This window comes from Hibiscus syriacus, unplaced genomic scaffold, assembly GCF_006381635.1.
Source record: "Hibiscus syriacus cultivar Baekdansim isolate YM2019G1 unplaced genomic scaffold, ASM638163v2 tig00112343_pilon, whole genome shotgun sequence".
In the NCBI taxonomy this organism is placed as follows: Eukaryota; Viridiplantae; Streptophyta; class Magnoliopsida; order Malvales; family Malvaceae; genus Hibiscus; species Hibiscus syriacus.
The window spans coordinates 838,307-856,785 of NW_024063306.1; the positions used below are offsets into that span (position 1 = coordinate 838,307).

The 18,479-nt window shown below is 35.3% G+C and overlaps 3 protein-coding genes across 5 annotated transcripts; 1 reads left to right on the top strand and 2 right to left on the bottom strand.

The window, feature by feature from the left end:
* Positions 1–977: 977 nt before the first annotated feature.
* LOC120178048 (basic blue protein-like) lies at positions 978–1,469 on the bottom strand. Its single transcript, XM_039184005.1, has 2 exons — positions 1,295–1,469; positions 978–1,195 (listed from the first exon to the last, which is right to left on the bottom strand). Exons 1-2 carry the CDS (start codon positions 1,467–1,469, stop codon positions 978–980), a joined length of 393 nt encoding a protein of 130 aa, XP_039039936.1.
* Positions 1,470–2,443: 974 nt separating this feature from the next.
* LOC120177943 (protein SUPPRESSOR OF GENE SILENCING 3-like) lies at positions 2,444–5,781 on the bottom strand. Its single transcript, XM_039183920.1, has 5 exons — positions 4,656–5,781; positions 4,223–4,517; positions 3,428–3,672; positions 3,043–3,197; positions 2,444–2,820 (listed from the first exon to the last, which is right to left on the bottom strand). The coding sequence occupies exons 1-5, from the start codon at positions 5,562–5,564 to the stop codon at positions 2,577–2,579; spliced, it is 1,848 nt and encodes a 615-aa protein (XP_039039851.1). The 5' UTR covers positions 5,565–5,781; the 3' UTR covers positions 2,444–2,576.
* Positions 5,782–13,120: 7,339 nt separating this feature from the next.
* Positions 13,121–17,809, top strand: LOC120177991. Of its 3 annotated transcripts, XM_039183964.1 has the most exons (3): positions 13,121–13,245; positions 13,666–13,749; positions 16,648–17,809. In XM_039183964.1, exon 3 carries the CDS (start codon positions 16,655–16,657, stop codon positions 17,717–17,719), a length of 1,065 nt encoding a protein of 354 aa, XP_039039895.1. In that variant the 5' UTR covers positions 13,121–13,245; positions 13,666–13,749; positions 16,648–16,654; the 3' UTR covers positions 17,720–17,809. The 3 variants fall into 3 exon arrangements, with proteins under 3 accessions (XP_039039895.1, XP_039039893.1, XP_039039896.1); XM_039183962.1 differs by lacking the exon at positions 13,121–13,245 and having other exon boundaries at positions 13,502–13,749; XM_039183965.1 differs by lacking the exons at positions 13,121–13,245; positions 13,666–13,749 and adding an exon at positions 13,774–14,007.
* The last annotated feature ends 670 nt before the right edge of the window (positions 17,810–18,479 follow it).

An 18,479-nucleotide genomic window follows, 5' to 3' on the forward strand; every position in this document is an offset into this window, starting at 1 on the left:
CTTTCAAGCGGTAGTTATAAGGGCAGTTTTAAGTTGTCGAAGTCCAGTGGTTAAAGATATTGACGCTTGGTACTACAAGGTGATGTATATTGCTTCGCAGGAGCAGAATTCCAATTGGCATTGCTATAATAGCAGCAAAGGTTGGAAGTGGCTTTGGTTAATTAGTCTTGTTGGTTTGATGGGTTAGAGATCATTTGTTTATGTGCTATGCAATTTTGTGTTCTGGTGTGTTGTGTGGTTTCATCTAGATTCAGCCGTGGCTAAAACACTGTTGTTGATTTTGCTCGGTTTCTTCAAGTGCGGTGGTGGATAAGGTCAATAGCAGAATGGTTGTTAGTTATCGGGATGTCGAGACCAGAATTCCCCAAAGCTTGGTGTCTTGCAGCAGTGGATCGTAAGTTCGGTACTCAATTAATCTGATCTCACATGATGTTGAAAGCATTTGGTAATCATGGAATGTTGAGCTTAAGATTTATCGAAGGCAAGGTGGAATTTGAGTCCACTATGAAGCAGTTTAATTCTGGGTGCACGTTTCAAGTACGTTGAAGGCTCTTGATCAACATATCAGTTCATGTAATTTAGGATACCCGAAATGCGGGTACCAGATTTAAACACCCCTAATATTGAGTACAAAGTTGGCTAGATCCTTCTTCCTTCTTCCACCAAACTCGGATTATAAGAAGAACCCCTTATCGAAGATTTGGCTCATCAATTAAATAGTAAGACAATTTCAGATTCAAGTTGATTTATCACATGCATGTTTGAGGTTTTATTTGGAACGAGGTCGCGCATGTTTGAGTCAAGTCATTATATGTCCAAATTATTTTAGGAATCACTTTAGGTTCGAGTTATTTTTTTCAATTATTTCGAATCGAAGTTATTGATTTTCTATTATTGAAACAAATCTAAATTCCTGCAGATGTTAATGCCCGAGGAAACAAAGTAAAACTGCATGCATGCATGTATGTTTAGGGTTTCTAAAACAAGGGTGGCGGTGCAGTGGCGTTGATGGCCATCTTCATACCGCCGGCACATACATCAGCAACGCTATCGATGAAATAATTAGCTCCGAAGGCCAGTTGGACTTTATCGCTCCCCGAATCCAACACTTTAGCCCCGTCGTTAACGGTGCAAGTATTGAACCCTTCTTCATTCACCAACGCCACATCGTACCTCTGATCATCGTATTCAAAAACTACACCAACAGCAACAATCATCGTATTAAAAAAACTACAGCAACAACAACAACAATCACAATATAAATATTACAAAGAAAACATCTAAACTATATTACCGAGAAAATCGCCGGCATGAAATTTTTTTCCTCGAGCCCAGCTTTGCATGTCGATGACCAGGTCCCAGCCAAATTCATCGCCAACATGATAAGTGACTGGACTCGAATCTATGGCCTGAAACTGAAGCAATATGATGATGGCCAATATTGCTGCTGGGAGGATTGTTGTTGCCATTTTCGTTACTTCTACGAGTTACTTTTTTTTTCTACTATGCATGTGAAATTTATAGAGTAAACAGTGAACTCTGGGGCCCTCCATTTGGGGAAAGAAGACACTGATTTTGAGGCAAATTAATTTTACCCCAGAAAATATGGCACTGAACTGGCGAATAGCTTGTTTAGGTAAGTAAATAAATCAGTCATACTGTCGCATCCCTAGAAAATCAATATTCACCTTAATTTTTAGGATTTTGACATCACAAAATATTCTCTTTTGACATCACCATTAACTTATTGAAGTGTTTTCATAGTGAGAACAACGTTGGGTGAGCTTTGCCTCCCGTTTCGAAGTGTGACCCGACTTGACTATGAATATATTCGAAACTCACGTGATTACTAGAGATGTTTATCGAACAAGTCGATCACGAGTTGGGTAATGCTCGACTCGTGCTCGTTAAAAACTTTTTTTGCTCGACTCATGCTCGTTAAGAAAACTTGTTGCTCGACTCATTGCTTGTTAAACTTGTTGCTCATTAAGCTCGTTACTCGTTAAGCTTGATGCTCATTGCTAGCCTCGTTGTTCGTTAAGCTCACCAAAACGTTTCCCTGTAAAATCTATTAATACTATATAGAACTTAATATAAACATAAATTAATAAATTTAACAAAAATAATTTATCATAAGTGTGTATGAAATAATTTTAAAGTCTAATCTTCAAAATAACAATCCAAAGATATATTAAAATAATAAATAAAGTTTAATTTTTTGAGTGCATGAAATAATTTTTGTAGATAACTACAAAAAAATATATTAAAAAATTAACGAACTGTTCGCGAACTTATTGAGTCGAGTTGGAATTTGCTCGACTCAACTCATTAAGGTCTCGAGTCGAGTCAATCAGAGTCTAGTTTTTAATGAGCTTTGACAGAGTCGAGTTCGAACTGCTCACGAGCTGTTTAACTCATTAACAACCCCTAGTGATTACCGGACACGGAATCGGACCAAATAAAACAAAACTGGTTTATGCTTTACCTATGAGACAAGATTGTTTTGTTTCTTTCACTTTGTCAATGGTGGTGTTTTTGTGTCTTACATTCCCTCATCTCTTGTTTCTGTCGTCTTGTTATTCAAGATTGTATTTAGTGGTCTCTACTTCTAGGCAATCTGGGGTGTACTTCTCCATGAGCAGTGTCAATTCGTTTTCGAACCCTTTCTCTAGCTCCACCAGCTCCTCCCAATACCGCTGTGTGATGGCCAGCCTTCTGTCTTGACGACTTTTCATCAGCTTCTCCCTCTCTACTTCGAATTCCTTCATCTTTTTCTCTTGAATTGTTATGGAACTCGCATTTTCATCCGTCCCTATAGCTCTGAATGTTCGAGAAATGTTAAAAAAACCCTGTCAGCTTACTGCTATAGTTCAAAATCAACAAGTTTCACTTTCGACTACATAAGATACAAATGCAAGCGGCTTGTTAGGCAGCAGATCAGCATAAACAAGGATTGACATTACCTTCTCAAGGTAAATAAGAATGTATATGACTTCTAAAGAAAAAACCCTCATTACAGTATAAAGTAGAGATATCTGTTACCTGAACTCATCTTCATTATTTGTCGAATTTGTATTTGACCGCTCAAGTTTCTCCATCGCTGCCCTCTGTACATTCTCGAAGTTATCTTCCTTGGTGTCTATGGATTGGTATATGTTGTTGATTTTCTCCTTAATGTATTTTTCTTTAGCAGCCAACTAGAAAATCATTGCATTGCAACAACTCAAAAAAACTCAATGTCAAGTATACCAGCGAGCTACAAGAAGAGTAATCAGCTATGATCATCAATTTGCAATACCATCCACCGCGTGTGATGATCAATTTGTTCTAGTTAAACGCAGAAAATGGGGTCCCAGCATCTATTTTCTAACTTGCGTAGCCTTGATTGGAAATAGAAGTAGGGGAAGATAAAGTTAAAAAATGCTACCTTCTTTTTGTTCTGCTCATGCTGAAATCTACTTTTCTGCATCATGGTACAGCTTTCCTTTGTTGTCTGGTGGAGCTCGGAACTCAGTCGACCTAGAGACTCTGCAAGGACTTGTGACTGCTGCTGTTCTTGAGCAACCTTCTTTTTAAGCCGGGTGAGCTGCTGACTATCGTCATTTATCTTCTTTATCTGGCTCTCAACCATCTCTTGGTACGATCTCATCGCAAATTTCAGCTTCGACTTTCCTGCTTGATCATATAGGGTATCGTACATGAGAAAGTTATATTGCCGCTAAAGAGGAAATTATTCACCTTCCACCAGCACTCATGCAAAAGATTTAAATTTTATTGTGAATTAAAGAAGCATCATATCAGTTGATCATCCAAAAATTAAAAGCATAATCTTAGAAATAACTCTTTAATCATTGCTCAAGTGAGGTTACGGCTATCAAAGTCATAAAATTTTTCGAATGAAGATGAAGAGAAAAGTAAAAAAAAAAGGAATTATAAATCATCTCTTCCAATTGTGGCACGCCTCTAAGAGTTTGAAAACAATGAATTAACAAAAGTAATATTTGCAAAGCAATCATAAGTAGTCAAAGTTTCAGTTTAATAATTTGTTCCTTTGCCATTTTGCTTCTCAATAAACCTTATATTGGAGCTTATTTATTCACCCTGTTGTCCTCACAAGCCACATTTACCGTCTTATGAACATTTCTACATGCTTCCACTCATGTACATAAATTGACACAACATTACGTGGGATAAGAGGGAGGGAGAGAAAGAGCGATTAGACCTTGAGAGTGTCGGTTAAATACATCCATGTCTTCTTTTATGGCAATGTAGCCGTAGAGTTGGCGCTTCCCACCAGGACAGAATGGAACCCGTGAGCTATCCCAAGCATCTCTATCCCTCCCTTGCTCTTTGAAATGCTTATGCAAGCGTGCAGCCTCTAAATACCCAGCTGCTGAGCTCTCAAAGATCAAAACACTCATCCCACGGTGCCCTTGTGGACCATAAGAGTGTCTCGCTTTTACTGCAGCATATGAGCTGAAGTAATTGAGAAGCTCTTGATTTCCCATTCCAGTCCACTGATGAAATAACAGTAAGTACTAAGCAATCAGCAGTATATTAATAAAATAGGTGTTTTACTAAAGAAAGGTAAAAATATACTACGTAGGATTTTCTTTGGCATTATTTTTTCTAACAGAAAATATGCAGTAAAGTACCATTCCGTTTTCATCTTGTTCGTATTTTGTATTCATAATGATAACCATTGGTGGCCAAACTATTTCATGATCTGCTACTCTATCATTAAGCCCTTCCCACCGGCCAAAGGCATCTTTATCTGGTTTAATGAAAGTTCCTCTCTTGCGCATCTCCTCAACCAAAAGTTCTGCAAATACTCGATGCATCTTAACTCTCCGCGTTGTTTTGGTCATGGAATGAGTCAGTAGGGGCTGCACACCTCGATACCAGTCAATGGCTCCTGGTCCAACTTGACACGCAGGGCAGTGCCACTGCTGAACCGGTGAAATAATCTCCTCAACAGTTAGTTTCTCTAATCTTTGGAAAAATGAATTAAACCACTTGCTCTTCTTACGAGCTTCATGACTGTTCTCATCTTCATCCGAACCAAAACCATAGTCATCAAAATCATCGCTATCGTACACAACATCAGGATCATTATTGTCATATTCATTAACTACATTATCATAATCCAAATTTTCACCAACTTGGTGCTCTGTTTTAACTCGACTATCCAGTGAACTATCAGACAAAGTGAAATCAGCTTGAGCTGGACAGGCTCCTTCACCTAGTCGGGTCAATGCACTACCAAGTCTGCAGGAACTCAAAGAAGAAGCACTCTGAGTTGACCCAGCATTGGCAGTACCCTTCTGGGAACCACTATTACTTTGCATCCTAAGTTTCTGAATCACATTTGGATGTCCCCATGCATTAGATGTAGAATCCTGATGAAACCCAGAATTCACAGCAACTCTGTTTTTGGACTCCCTTGTGTTCCCCTTGTCACCATCCTTTGCAGAAGCTAAGTCTGCCGCTTTCTGATTTAGTTGATTAACTCGGGGACCAGAAACTTTATATACACTCGGGAATGGGCCAGTAGCGTCTGCCATGATGAGTTTCCCAACAAATTTTCCTGAAACTTCTGTTTATATGAAACCTATTCCTAGATCACAGTATTGAATGAAAAGATTGGTGAATTTTCTTATTTCAAGAAACAATTCAAAGCCTAATTCACAATCCAAAAAAATGCAGGCAAAAGAAGCTTAGTTATCAGTAGGTAAACAATGAATATCATCTATATGCCCAATCTTTGAGGAATTAAACAAAAACGATCCGTGTGCTTTAATTACTACAATAAAACGTTCCAACAACCATATATAATATGAGGGCCAACATGGGATATCTCTGCATTCAGTGCACCTAACCTTATACACTCGAACTCATGGAGTGACCTTGGTTGTAAAATGGAATGTTGTTCTCCCTAGAGGACCTGATTCGAGCAGCTGGGTAGGATGTGTTCACGTTGTCAATAGGCTAAGAAAAATTTTGAACAAATACTTGTAATCATCTAAGATTATTTAAAAAAACTCGTACACTCGGATTCTTTGAACTGAATAATTCTCTATATGATGATTAAGCTACCTACTTTTGATTTACACATAGTGTACAACCTTTGAATCTTTCTTCTTAGCAAGAATTAAATCTAAAAACCCTCAATAATATCTTTCAATAGCTGATCAAGAATTCATGAGCAAAAACCAGCAGCAAGGTTAACTATGGGAGACTAATAAACACAACTGTAAACGAGTAAAACCAATATCTTGCAACAAAAACAAGTTATTCAGCTAAACAGTGAAGAAAAAATAACCCCTTTTCTTCTTCCGAATAACTCAAGACGACATAACACATGCATGCATTTATACGAACACTTCATGAACGAAACAAACAAATATTTCAACCCCAGAAAAGAAAATGTAATTACGGCTCCATTAAGAACAAGAACCCATCATGTGAAACTACTCTTCCTCTTTGAAACTCCCATGGAATAACACATTGAAAAAGGTGGGGATTCTTGCTTACCAAATGGAGTCTGAAGAGCGCAAAAGAAGTGGAGGTCCCTGCGGAGAAAAAAAGGAAGTAAGAACCGTTAAAAATGGAGGAAGGGAGAGGATGTGAGGCGCACGCGCGTTGTGGGAGATAGGAAGAGGTTAAAAGAAGAGAATAGAAGGCTGAGTCCCCACTGAGTCAGGATTCGGGAACCTTCATCAACGGACAAGACAGATAAATGCGCGGGCTTTCTTTCATGCTGGGAGTTGGCAATTGCTTGCTGCATTACCCGCTTTTTATCCGAGGGATAATACATTTTTAGGTGCAAAAATTGTATTTTAAATTAATTTTAAGTGTTTAGACAGTTTTAGTTAAAAATAGGTATTTAATATATTTTTTTGTTATATTTTTAAATTTTTATAGTTAAAAAACATATATCACGTTTAGATATTTTAAAAATATATTTTTTTAAATAATATTTTATTTAAAAAATATATATGACATATGTCGTTTAATATTTTTTAACAATATGCACCTAAAAATATAACATAAAAAAATTAGACACTTTTAGCGAAAAAAAATTTAAACACTAAAAATTAATTTATGGTATAGTTTAAGCACCTAAAAGATTAAGCATTTATCTAATTGTAAACTGATTAAATGGAACAATTGCAGTTTTAGTCTTATTTTAAACTTTAAAAATTCAATCTAATCCTTTTTAATCTTTAAATAAATTGAATTCTTTAGTTTTAGCCCCTTCAAAACTAAAAAAACTAAAATAAAAATTAACTTACTAATATTTTTTTAGTTTTATATCAGTCCTATAATATAATTTTGGATAAACTATGTATTTAGTATCTAAGTTATTAATTTTGATCTGTTTTTGTAATTAAACTTTCTATTTTTTTCAAAATCATACTTAATTTTTTTATTTTTATTTCATGTTAGTTCCCGCCCTTAAAAACCTAACGCGTTTAGTACCTAAACTATCAGATTTTATCCGTTTTAATACCTAAACTTTCGATTTTATCCGTTTTAGTACCTAAACTTTCGATTTTTTTTCAAAACTTAATCTTAAATTTTGAACAGATATACTGAAATGAAACAAAAATCTAAACTTTAGGTATAATTTCCAATAATTGAAAGTCTATGTACTAAAATGAATTGAAACTGATAGTTTAGGTACTAAAATTACGTGTCTATTTATATTTATTTAGTAAATATTTTTCATAAATGTAATTTTAAATATAAAATATTTATGTTACCCAAGTCAGTAGTGTAATATAATGTAATATTATAAGTTATTTATCAAAATAGATTGATCATGTGAAAAATGTTTGGCAGTCATTTTCAGGGGTGATAGAAGAGGGGCTACCTATTGCTATCTGCATGGGTTGCATGATGCTGCACGTTCCGCACATGACTCGTCCCCATCGTCTGCCTTCATATTTCGCCCTCAATATTTTTCAAGCACAGCCTCGTGCTGCTTAGCATATGCAGGGTCGGCCCTGGGTATTTTTTGGCCCGGGGGTAAAATAAAAGAAATGAGACCCTAATTTTAAAAAATTATAAAAAATATATAGTATAAAATTGATATTTTTTTATTAAAATAAACAAATAATAGCAACCATTTTGCCCCGACCCAGGGTTCCGTTCCTCTTTCAAATGGCGATGTTGATGTGTCTATGCTTAAAAAATATGTAGTATAAAAATTATAAAACTTTTATGGGTCCTATGCTTAAAAAATATATAGTATAAAAATTATAAAATTTTATGGGTCCTGGGCGGGCGCCCCTTCTGCCCCTACTCAGAGCCGACCCTGAGCATATGCTTAATATTTTTTTATAATAACAAACCTTTTTATATATTAACGTGATACTAAGACACGAACCAACTTAATTTAGTGATTAAAGAAATAATTGTCTTTTCTAGAGGTCACGGGTTCGAACACCAGCGGCTGCAGCAGAATGACTGAGCGTTCATTGTCAAATGGTTCAAGACTATTTAGAACAGATACTACTTGGTAGTCACCTTAGCTTAATAAAAAAAACGTGATAATAAGACATTTTTTATAATAATCTCAACCATTTGACAATGAACGTTCATATTATTGTATACAAAATGTTTGAACCCGAACCCTCAAAGGATAACAACAAATTCTTTAATCACTGAAATCGCTTTATTCATATAATAATAAGAGTTTTAAATAATATCCTCTTAATATTTTTCTTGGTTTAATGATATTTAAAGTTTTAAAGTTTTTATTAAAAAATTAGTGTCTGTTTGGTTCTAGAAATATTTGTTTTTTTCATTTTCTTAGAAAATAGAAAACGTGTTTGGTTGTAAAATTAGAAAATTAAAACAAAAATAAGTGGAAATATGAAAACAAAAAAATATGTTTTCAGTATTTTCATTAAAATTATTTTGAAAATTTGAAAAATAGGAACATATGATATCTAAATTTTTAACTTAACTTACACGAGTTCAAATCCTTCTAATATTATTATTTTTTTGATTTAATGGTATCTTAAACTCTTAAAATTTTGCAAAAAAAAATGTGGTCCTTGAACCTTTTTTTATACTTAATTTAATATTAAAGTGATTTTTTTAATAATTTGATTTTGTCACATTTTTATATTTAATATATTGAATATATTATATATTTTAAATTGATTTTTTTATTTTTTAAATAAATTAAATAATTCTTCAAATTTTCTAAAAAATAAATTATGTCCAATTAAGCATATCTACCACATTATCATACAATGTGTATTGTCACAACAAAATTGTGAATTGTTACATCTATATTATAGATTGCCATGTAAGCTTCGCGAACTGCCATGTAAGCGGCGTCGAGATTGGTCAAATTATTAGATTAATTTTTACTTAGTTTAAAAGTAATGTTTAGGGACTAAATTAGTTTTTTCTCCAATAGTTTGAGGGCTTCAATTACCACTAAATATATTTTTCATTTTAATAACACTTTTGTGTTCTTTTAATTACAACAATATTTTTTTGTGTATTTTTTAAAATTTAATTGATGTCCAATATGAATTAATATTATATTTTTATTATAAACTAAAATAATTTTTGTGTTATGAAATTTTTTATCAACTTTATTGTTTTATATTTGCATAACTAACATGTTAAATTAATGTAATGAATTTTCTTTAATGATTATAGTTTAAATTAATTGTTTAATAATTATTTATTCATTTATTTTTTTAAAAAATAGATATCAAATACATTTTTATTATTTTTATTTCTAAATTCAAGTTTTCATTTATATTAGGCTTAGAACCAAAACAAGTGCCTAAATTATATCCTAAAACCCAAATAGGTGCCTAAACTAATTTTCATCTCATCCAGGTATCTAATGTTACAACTATTACCCATTTAGGTGTCCGGACCATCAAATGAGTTAATTTCTGTCATTAAGTAACACGTGGCACACTCTGGTGATTTTGAAATTTATATTTTTAAATATTAAAAATATTATGATATTTATATAAAAAACACTAACTTTTCTTATATTATAAAATAGCCCTAAAATCTCAAATCCAAACCTTAATCCATCGTCGCCGCCTTTCCAGCCACGACCACCGCCACCGACGTATTCCATACCATCCTCCTACTCATATGTTATCATATTTTCCTTCAATTGACCGTCGAAATCACGTGGGATCGTGATTTTAATCCTAGGATTCGAGCGGTTTAAAACGCTGATTCGTCGTCGATTGACCGTCGATCAACCACGATTTCATGGGACTTTTGGTCGGCGGGGGGAGGGGAGGTCGGGTGGAGGCTCGTCGATGATAAAAGGTGGCGACCAACGTGGGTTTAGGGGTTGAAATGAAGGTTTTCAAAGTTTTGGGTTTATTTCAAAATTTTTGTTTTATGTTTCTTAATATATATATATATATATATATATTTAATTTTAAATAAAAATTTTAAAATTACCATGTTATGACACGTCATTTAACGGAACGTTACTAGCCCAGACACTTAAATGGGTAATATTTGTAACGTTAGGCGTATGGATGAGACGAAAATTAGTTGATTATCCATAATTTTTCGTTAATAAGTTGATTAGATGATGGTAACAATTCACGTGTATATATTTTACTTTCAATCACGTGTATATATTATAATCGGAGAATTTGTTTTAAAAGTGACACTTCGAATTCGGATTCCTGCATATCGCCATATTTAAGTATTATCTTTGGGTGCGTTTGACTCACGAAATGTAAGTTTGACTCACGAAATGTAAGTTTGACTCACGAAATGTAAGATTATCAGTAGGAATAAAAGATTATTAGGGAATAAGATTGCAGAGAATATTGTATTTTGTGTTTGGTTGGTTTAGCAAGAATATAAGATTACCGTGTATGGTTAAAAGAATAAAAGATTATTAGAATGTATATTTGACTAAATTATCCTTATTATATATATTTGTATAATATTACAAGTTGAAAAATATTTATATATTTTCTTTAAAAAATTTGAATTTCATAAAATTTATATATTTTTTTACAAAATTAAAAATATAAAAAAGGTTTAATGAAATGGTAAAATTTTATTTTAACCCCTAAACTTTATATAAAATTTTAATTAGGTTTTTTTGTAAATCTAAAATAATTTAAGAATAAATTTGTAATTTAACATTCGTAGAATTTATATTATTCAATGACAGAAGAATGATATTTTTGAGAAAAAAATTTAAAGGCATTTTAATCCAAAACGACGGTAATATTATAATACCTAAAGGAATGGAGATAATTTTATTCCCGATAATATACTCAAAAAAATTAACTATTGATAATAAAATATTACCGTGAATGACATTTCCGACCAAACCAAACAGGAGAATATATTTCCTGAAAATTTCACATTCCCCTATACAAACCGCCGGCTTTAAAACCTGTACGTTTGCCAACTTAGATTAGTAGTTTTATCAGCATAATTCGCCTATCATTCCATTATACCCCAAATTGTGACAAACTTGCATTAGATATGGGTAAAACTAACATAACAGTTCCTATACATTACGTTCTATTGCATTTTGATCCCTATTGTAAAATGGACATTTTGTTAAAATTTGGTCCATTTTTGGTCGAAGCGTTGATAAAGTAATTTATCATCAAAGTAATAAACAATAATCCATTTTCATCTTGGTAATATCTATCTTCTTTATCTAATTTTACTCGAAAGCGAGTGAAATCCAGTAAAGACATGCTACGCATTACGTTCTTATTGGCTTTTATGTTTTAATTGGATAAGCTAGTATCAAATTGTTTGTTTAGAGATAATACAAACTAGAAAATTTAAGGACGAATATCAGAATCGAAGTATAGTTTAGGGACCATCCAGCTCAGTTGGTAGAACACAAGGTTCTTAACCTTGAGGTCGTGGGATCGAGTCACACGGAAGATATTTCATAATTTGGAGGTATCCCACGGAAGCTGCTCTCAACCGGTGTTGAGGCAGCCTACTATCTTACCTCCCACTTATCCCATTACATATGGGAATAAGGGTCAGCTAATTTACATCGTTCCTCATTGAATTTTACTCCCTCTCTTATTTTACTCTACGTCGACCACAGTAGACGGTGGTCGTTCGGTTCCAAATTTCATGGGTCGTTTCGCCTCGACACCTTAAGTCTGAATCCGACCTCCATATTTCATGGGTCCCAATTTTATTTTATCGAAACTTGCTCTGAAATCCACAAATTGGAGATTAAAAGCGATGAAGTCGAAACGTTTAAATCAAGATTCACGGATTTTGGGATATTTTTTGGTGAGACAACCACTAAATTCGGACTCAGTGGGTCAAGACGAACCAACCCATGAATTTTGAGACCAAACAACCACTCTCAACAACAATAGACGGTGGTCGAAATGAAAAATGAAGTGGTGGTTAGGCGATGACAACCAGTCACCTTATTTGTAAAATAGAGAGATAATGGGAAAAAGAAGATAATTCGAACTGACATTGTTTTGATATATATTTTTTTTCTTCAAAATGATGTTATTTTGATGCTTGTGTTATGTCATAATACCGTTAAAAGTTAACGATAGAGTAAATAAGATAATTTAATATGTAAAGTAAAAATATTAAAAATACGATTAGTAAAATAAGAAAGTAAAATTTATTAGGGGAAGAGTATAATTTGCCCTTTCAAATAAAGAAAAGCAGCCACGACAGACAGCGCAGCATAAAGCCGCCCCTTTACTCAACTGTTATAGGCACGTAAACCGTTAACAATCCCTTTTTTCATGGTAGCGCGTGAATCGCCAACGAGGCTGACGTCATATACACTCCAACCCACCGAGCCACCAATAAACGGCGCGTCTTTCAACAACCTCCGCATGATTCGCGTAAACCGCACCGAAATCCCGCGAAAGCGTGATCTACAGACCATCCAAGCGCCTAAACCTAATCCCGCAAATCTATTTTTTTGGGGGAAAAAACGAATTGGAGCGTGGATTCTACCGCCTCTTAACAACACGTGTAAAATGCCCATTGACCCGGCCCGAATTCGGATTCCTCGAGTCATTTCCACGCTACTCTTTTCCTTTTCTCTGAAAAATCTTCCTTTGGCGCTTATCGCTCCCTCTTTCATTTCATTCCATCGATTTCGTCGCTAATTCTTCTGGTTTCGTTGCTAAAAAAAATCCTTAAACTCATATCGCTCTCTGTTTCTGACCCTAATTTTATTTCAAATTCCTCAAATCCATTTCCCCGGTACGTCCGCCGCTTTATCTTTGCTTTTCCCGTCGTATTTTCGAGCTTTTAATTAGCTTCACCGGAGAAGAAAATAATGTAGGAAGCTTCATTTTTACTTTTAAAGTTTTGAAGATTTGTTTTGGATTTTTCCTACTTTTTAAATAAAATTATTTTAATCTTAAATACTTCCAAGTTCCTCCTTTTTTAGTCTTTTAATTTTTAAATTAAATATTGAATTCGGTAATTGCAGATCTTAGATGGATCAAGTCTAAAAGCCCCATGTGGATAAATTGTAGTTTCATGTTCTCCTCTGATTATTTAATCAGATAATTAACTGTATTATCGTGTGAATCTATTGCTAAAGCACGTTGTTTCGATTCATTTAAGTTTATCTATCTATATAAAGAAATATATTAACTCTGGGTGTTCTGTTATCAGATGAGACTTTGTATCTTCAACTAACCCGTCATCTCGATCTAGATTTGCACAGTCCCCCACCCCCACCCCGCGGCGCGAAAACAGGTGAGATTCCTTGAAATCCATCCTTCTGAATTATGAATTTTCCCGTCGTATTTGGGTTGGACATTGATTAGGGTCGTTCATTTTTCGAAATTCAATGAAGGATGATCTAATTCACGTGGATGAAGGAACATAGATGTCAATTATATCAAGGGATTTCTTTTCTGTTGCTGATTTGATTGATTTGTTAATTTTTTATGGTAGATGATTTAATTCACTTGTATGATGAGAACGTGGGATGTGAATTTTATCAAGGATAAGGTGCATGCTGGGTTTTTGTTATGCCTACGGTTTATGGATCTTGAATTTTCGCATTTTTAGACTTTGCTTTAATCTTTAACTTTAATATCAAGTCATTGGTGGATTGCTCTTTAGCAATTTTCAAGCATAGTGAGCACAGGGAGGTCTTGTTCCCCGATGGTGTGAGAATATCTTGTGGTTTGGAAACGAGAATTTACAGTCCTCCCTAGCTTCGGTTTTGTTTGTTAAATGTTAGAAAGCTCAATTACAAACATTTCATTATTAGAAAAGGGCGTATCAGTGTAATAAAGAGGTGGCTTAGGGTATAATAATGTAGCTAAAGTACTTTTTGATAGATTTGGTCAGAGTAATTGGCTAGGCGCAGGGAGGTTTTGTTTCCTGATGGTGTGAGAATAGCTTGTGGTTTGGAAATATTGGTTTACAGCCGTCATAGTCGCCATGATTTAGTTCCTTCAATGTTAGAAATTTGTGTCTCATTTACAAACATCTATTGCATTCAGTGTAATAAATAAGGGGGATTGGGGTATAATGTAGCTAATTTTTTTTATAGATTTGTCAAAGTTCGCTCGTACTTGGCATTTCGAGATTAGAATGGGGTTACTATTGTATATTCTTTCTGTCGTGCGACACGAGGTACTTAGTGTTAACAGCTGGATATCGTTTGTTGTCTGTTAATTATCAGTTTCTGTGCTCAATTTAGCAGCCAAAAGGTTACTTGCAAGTAATTCAGAGTTTTTATATTGATCAAGGTTGCATGCCACCTTCGATGTATCTTTAGATAGCCTGTTCTATCAAGTTTGGGAATGTTAAGTCTCCTCTTATCCCAATTCCTCCTTTAGTTTTGATAAACATTGTGTGGTTTGGGTACAAAAAAGAGAGAACAAGAAAGAAATGTGCCTGTCTGTGTTTTTATGCGAGAAAGAGAACTCTGGGTGTCTGTTGCCTCAATAATCATAGTATCTCACTGTTCTTTTAGGTCATTGCTGGTAGTGAGTTTATAAGAGAGAGAGGAAGAGATTACTGTGAACACGCATGATCTGTTTCACAACTATCTTGGATATCTTCAAACAGAATAGCCCGATGTGAAAATAAAACAACTGAAATGACACACAGAGGGCTTTTTTCTAAACCATAACAGAAACTACGGTTTTTTGGGCTAAATCATCATGGCCTGACTCCCTCCTTTCAACTAGGCTAAGCCACAACAAAACAGCTTAGATAGTGTTCCTTTGTTTGGTTATCTTCTCCTTCGCCATCTTTGTTCCCACTCTTTTATTTTCATCGCATGTCCGTTCCATGCTCTTCAAAGCATGTCATATTTTCATCAATCCAACAAAGCAAGGAGAAGCGCAGATCCAAAAAAGGCTCAAAGACGTGCGTTTTACTAGAGTTGGGGAAGACGTGATCAAAGTACAAAACCAAGATATAGGTTTTATTCTGGGTGATGGATCTTTTCTCAACTTCTTTTGGGGGAATCAGCTTCTTGGTTCGATAATTTCTGCTCCTTCAAGGCAAACTCTTACTTAGTGTTCTATGGTTTGGGTTGTGTTCTTCAGCAGGTCACTATGTCAGTTTTCTATGTGTTATTCAGTTGTTCACTGTCTTAGTTTTCCGTGTGCTCTTCAGCAGTTCAGTTTGTTCTGGATCGTTGTGGGGGTCGTTTCTTTCAATCCTTAAAGAAACAAGTAATAGAGTTAATTCTGATGAAGCCAGATTGCTTCTGGATGTGCAGTGTGCTTCGGTGGTACCGGAGTAATGTTCTGTTATCATTAATGGTAGGGTTGTTCCTTCAAAACTCTTTCGGTGGTTCATGAAGAAGAAAGAGTGTTCATTGGATGTCACTTTGGCTGGTGGTGGAGCGGTGAATACAGCAGTTGACGGTGATGAGAGGTTTCCTGGGTTGCAGGTGGTTTCCATTGCAGTTGTTGGTTTCGAGGTTGTCTTTAATGTAGGAAGTTTCAATGTTACACGTAGTAAGAGGCGTGAAGTTGGTGTTATGACATGCAGATTCCCGCATGTTGATCCTTTTGGTGGAATTAAAGTGGTTGTCGGGTGATTGGTAGCTCTTTCGATGCCTCAAGGATTTTTTATTGGTTTAGGGTGAGCATGGTATGGGCGTTAGAGTGGAGTAGGGAGTGGAGAGTTAGTGGAAGTATGGGTGGTTTTGTTTGGCTGTAGTACTAGCATGGGAGGCATGGGTGGTGTTCCCACTTTTGGCAAAAAGCTAAGTTATTTTATATGGTTTGATCCAAGTTTAGTATGTGGGGTTTGTCCTGGTGTTTTATTAGTGCCATTAGGTTCTTACCTTGGGCTTAGCTGTTTGTGTATGGTTCTCAGTGTGTTCTCTATGTATATTGTCGGCTTGCCTGTGTTAGTTATGTGTTGGATTGGGGCTTGTGGTAGGGCGGGGGTTTGGTTTGAACCATGTAATAGTGTTATGTGTATTTGATCATGACCACCTTAAGGTACACTCTTTTTCCTCCATTTAGGATTAGGGAGGTTTTTTAATGAGGTCCTTGAGGTGGTGTTATTTGTTACCCTTCTTAATAAAAAAATATGTTTTTACCAGTATATGTCGATTTAAGATTATTTCTACTGTCATGAGATTTTTTGATCGCGCAATATTTTTTTGAGGTGTAGTTTGCAAATGGCAAAAGGAAGCAAAGGACGGCGTAGAACTGCTTTTCGGCAAATCAGGCCAACCCCATACCCATTGTCCTCACATCGTCAAGGGATCTCCGGGGATTTGTACCACAAAAAATTTTCCAAACTTTTGGATAAGAAAGATTGGGAAGATGTAACATGTTCTGTTTGCATAGAGTGTCCTCACAATGCTGTTCTTCTTCTCTGTTCATCGCATGACAAGGGCTGCCGTCCCTACATGTGCGGAACTAGCTTCCGATACTCAAACTGCCTTGACCAGTACAAGAAGTTCTACACTAAAGTAGTCCCTTCCAATCATGAAGAATCTTTGCATAGTTCTATTGGCAATCCAGTTCTAGCACCAGGGGTTGAGAAGTGTGAAATGACAGAACTTGCATGTCCACTTTGCAGGGGTCAAGTGAAAGGATGGACCGTGGTGGAACCTGCAAGGGAATATTTAAATGCCAAACGGAGAAGCTGCATGCAGGATGACTGCACCTTTGTTGGGACTTTTAAGGAACTAAGGAAACACATGAAAGCAGATCATCCTTGTGCTAGGCCACGCGAAGTGGACCCTTCTCTTGAACAGAAATGGAGAAGGCTTGAACGAGAGCGTGAGAGAGAGGATGTCATCAGCACAATAAGGTCAGCTATGCCAGGGGCAGTGGTTTTTGGGGATTATGTTATAGAAGGAAATCATCGTCGCTTTGAGACAGATGAAGAGGATGGTCTTGATGCAGATCCTGCAGAAAGGAATGCGAGTTTTGAAGTAGGCTTAGATAGTAGTAATCTCGTAAACTTCTTTCTTCTGCTGCATGCATTCGGGCCATCAGGTAATAATGACCTTGCTAGACAACCAACGCAACCCACACAAGCAGCAGATGAGGATGCTGTCGATATTCGCTACACCTCTCCTGTTGAGGATCCGGGTTCCTCTGGTCAAGAAGATGACGAGGATGATGGCGGCGATACTTCTTTGGTTAGCCGCCTTCGCCAGCATGGCAGACTTCTTTTAGGACGATCAGGTAGGAGACGTAGACGAAGAGAAGCCACCGGAGGCCAATTATAGAAGAAAACTTATACCTAAAAAAGGAGGGGAAACAAGAAAGGTTACACATCCTCATTGTGTTAGGCAAAAGAAAAGGTAAAAACACAAGAATAGACCTTGAATTCATCATTTGTTGTTCTGTAATCATTTGGGTGTATTCATAATTCCTTATGTTTAGTTGGAAAGCATGTAATTTGTTCATTTAAACTTCTGCTGATCATCTATCTTTTGTATATAGACTTGTATTGTCAAAAAAATAAACCCCAGGCCTTTTCACAGGATGGGGATGCAGGGAAGACTATGCACAGATTGAGAAGTCTTCAAATGCAAGTAAACATTTAATTGTACTTTTGGGGTCAATGGAATGGGCCCTTTTGATTTTTCTCTTTTTACCTGTAAGGTTAAGATGGTATATTTAGAATTTTGGTATTTAAAATAGGAAATTTCTCAAATTACAATAAAGATTTAAGCATATAATTAGGAAAATTTTCTATAATATTTAAAACAAAACTAGCAAATTAAGATCACATAAAAGATCATACAAAGAAATATTAAATCTAACTAAGAAATTTGAGTAAAGATAGATACAAACATATCTGATGGTATTTGCAAACGAACTACAAAAAGGGATTAATCTATTGAAAGATCACCGACAAATCGTAAATCAGACTCGAGCAACATAAAAGCTATCTACGAACGCAAATCGGGTATTCAAATCCAACCATAGGGTCTAAAGCAGGAAGATCAACAAGATATCAGATAAGCGTCATCTTATTAGTTG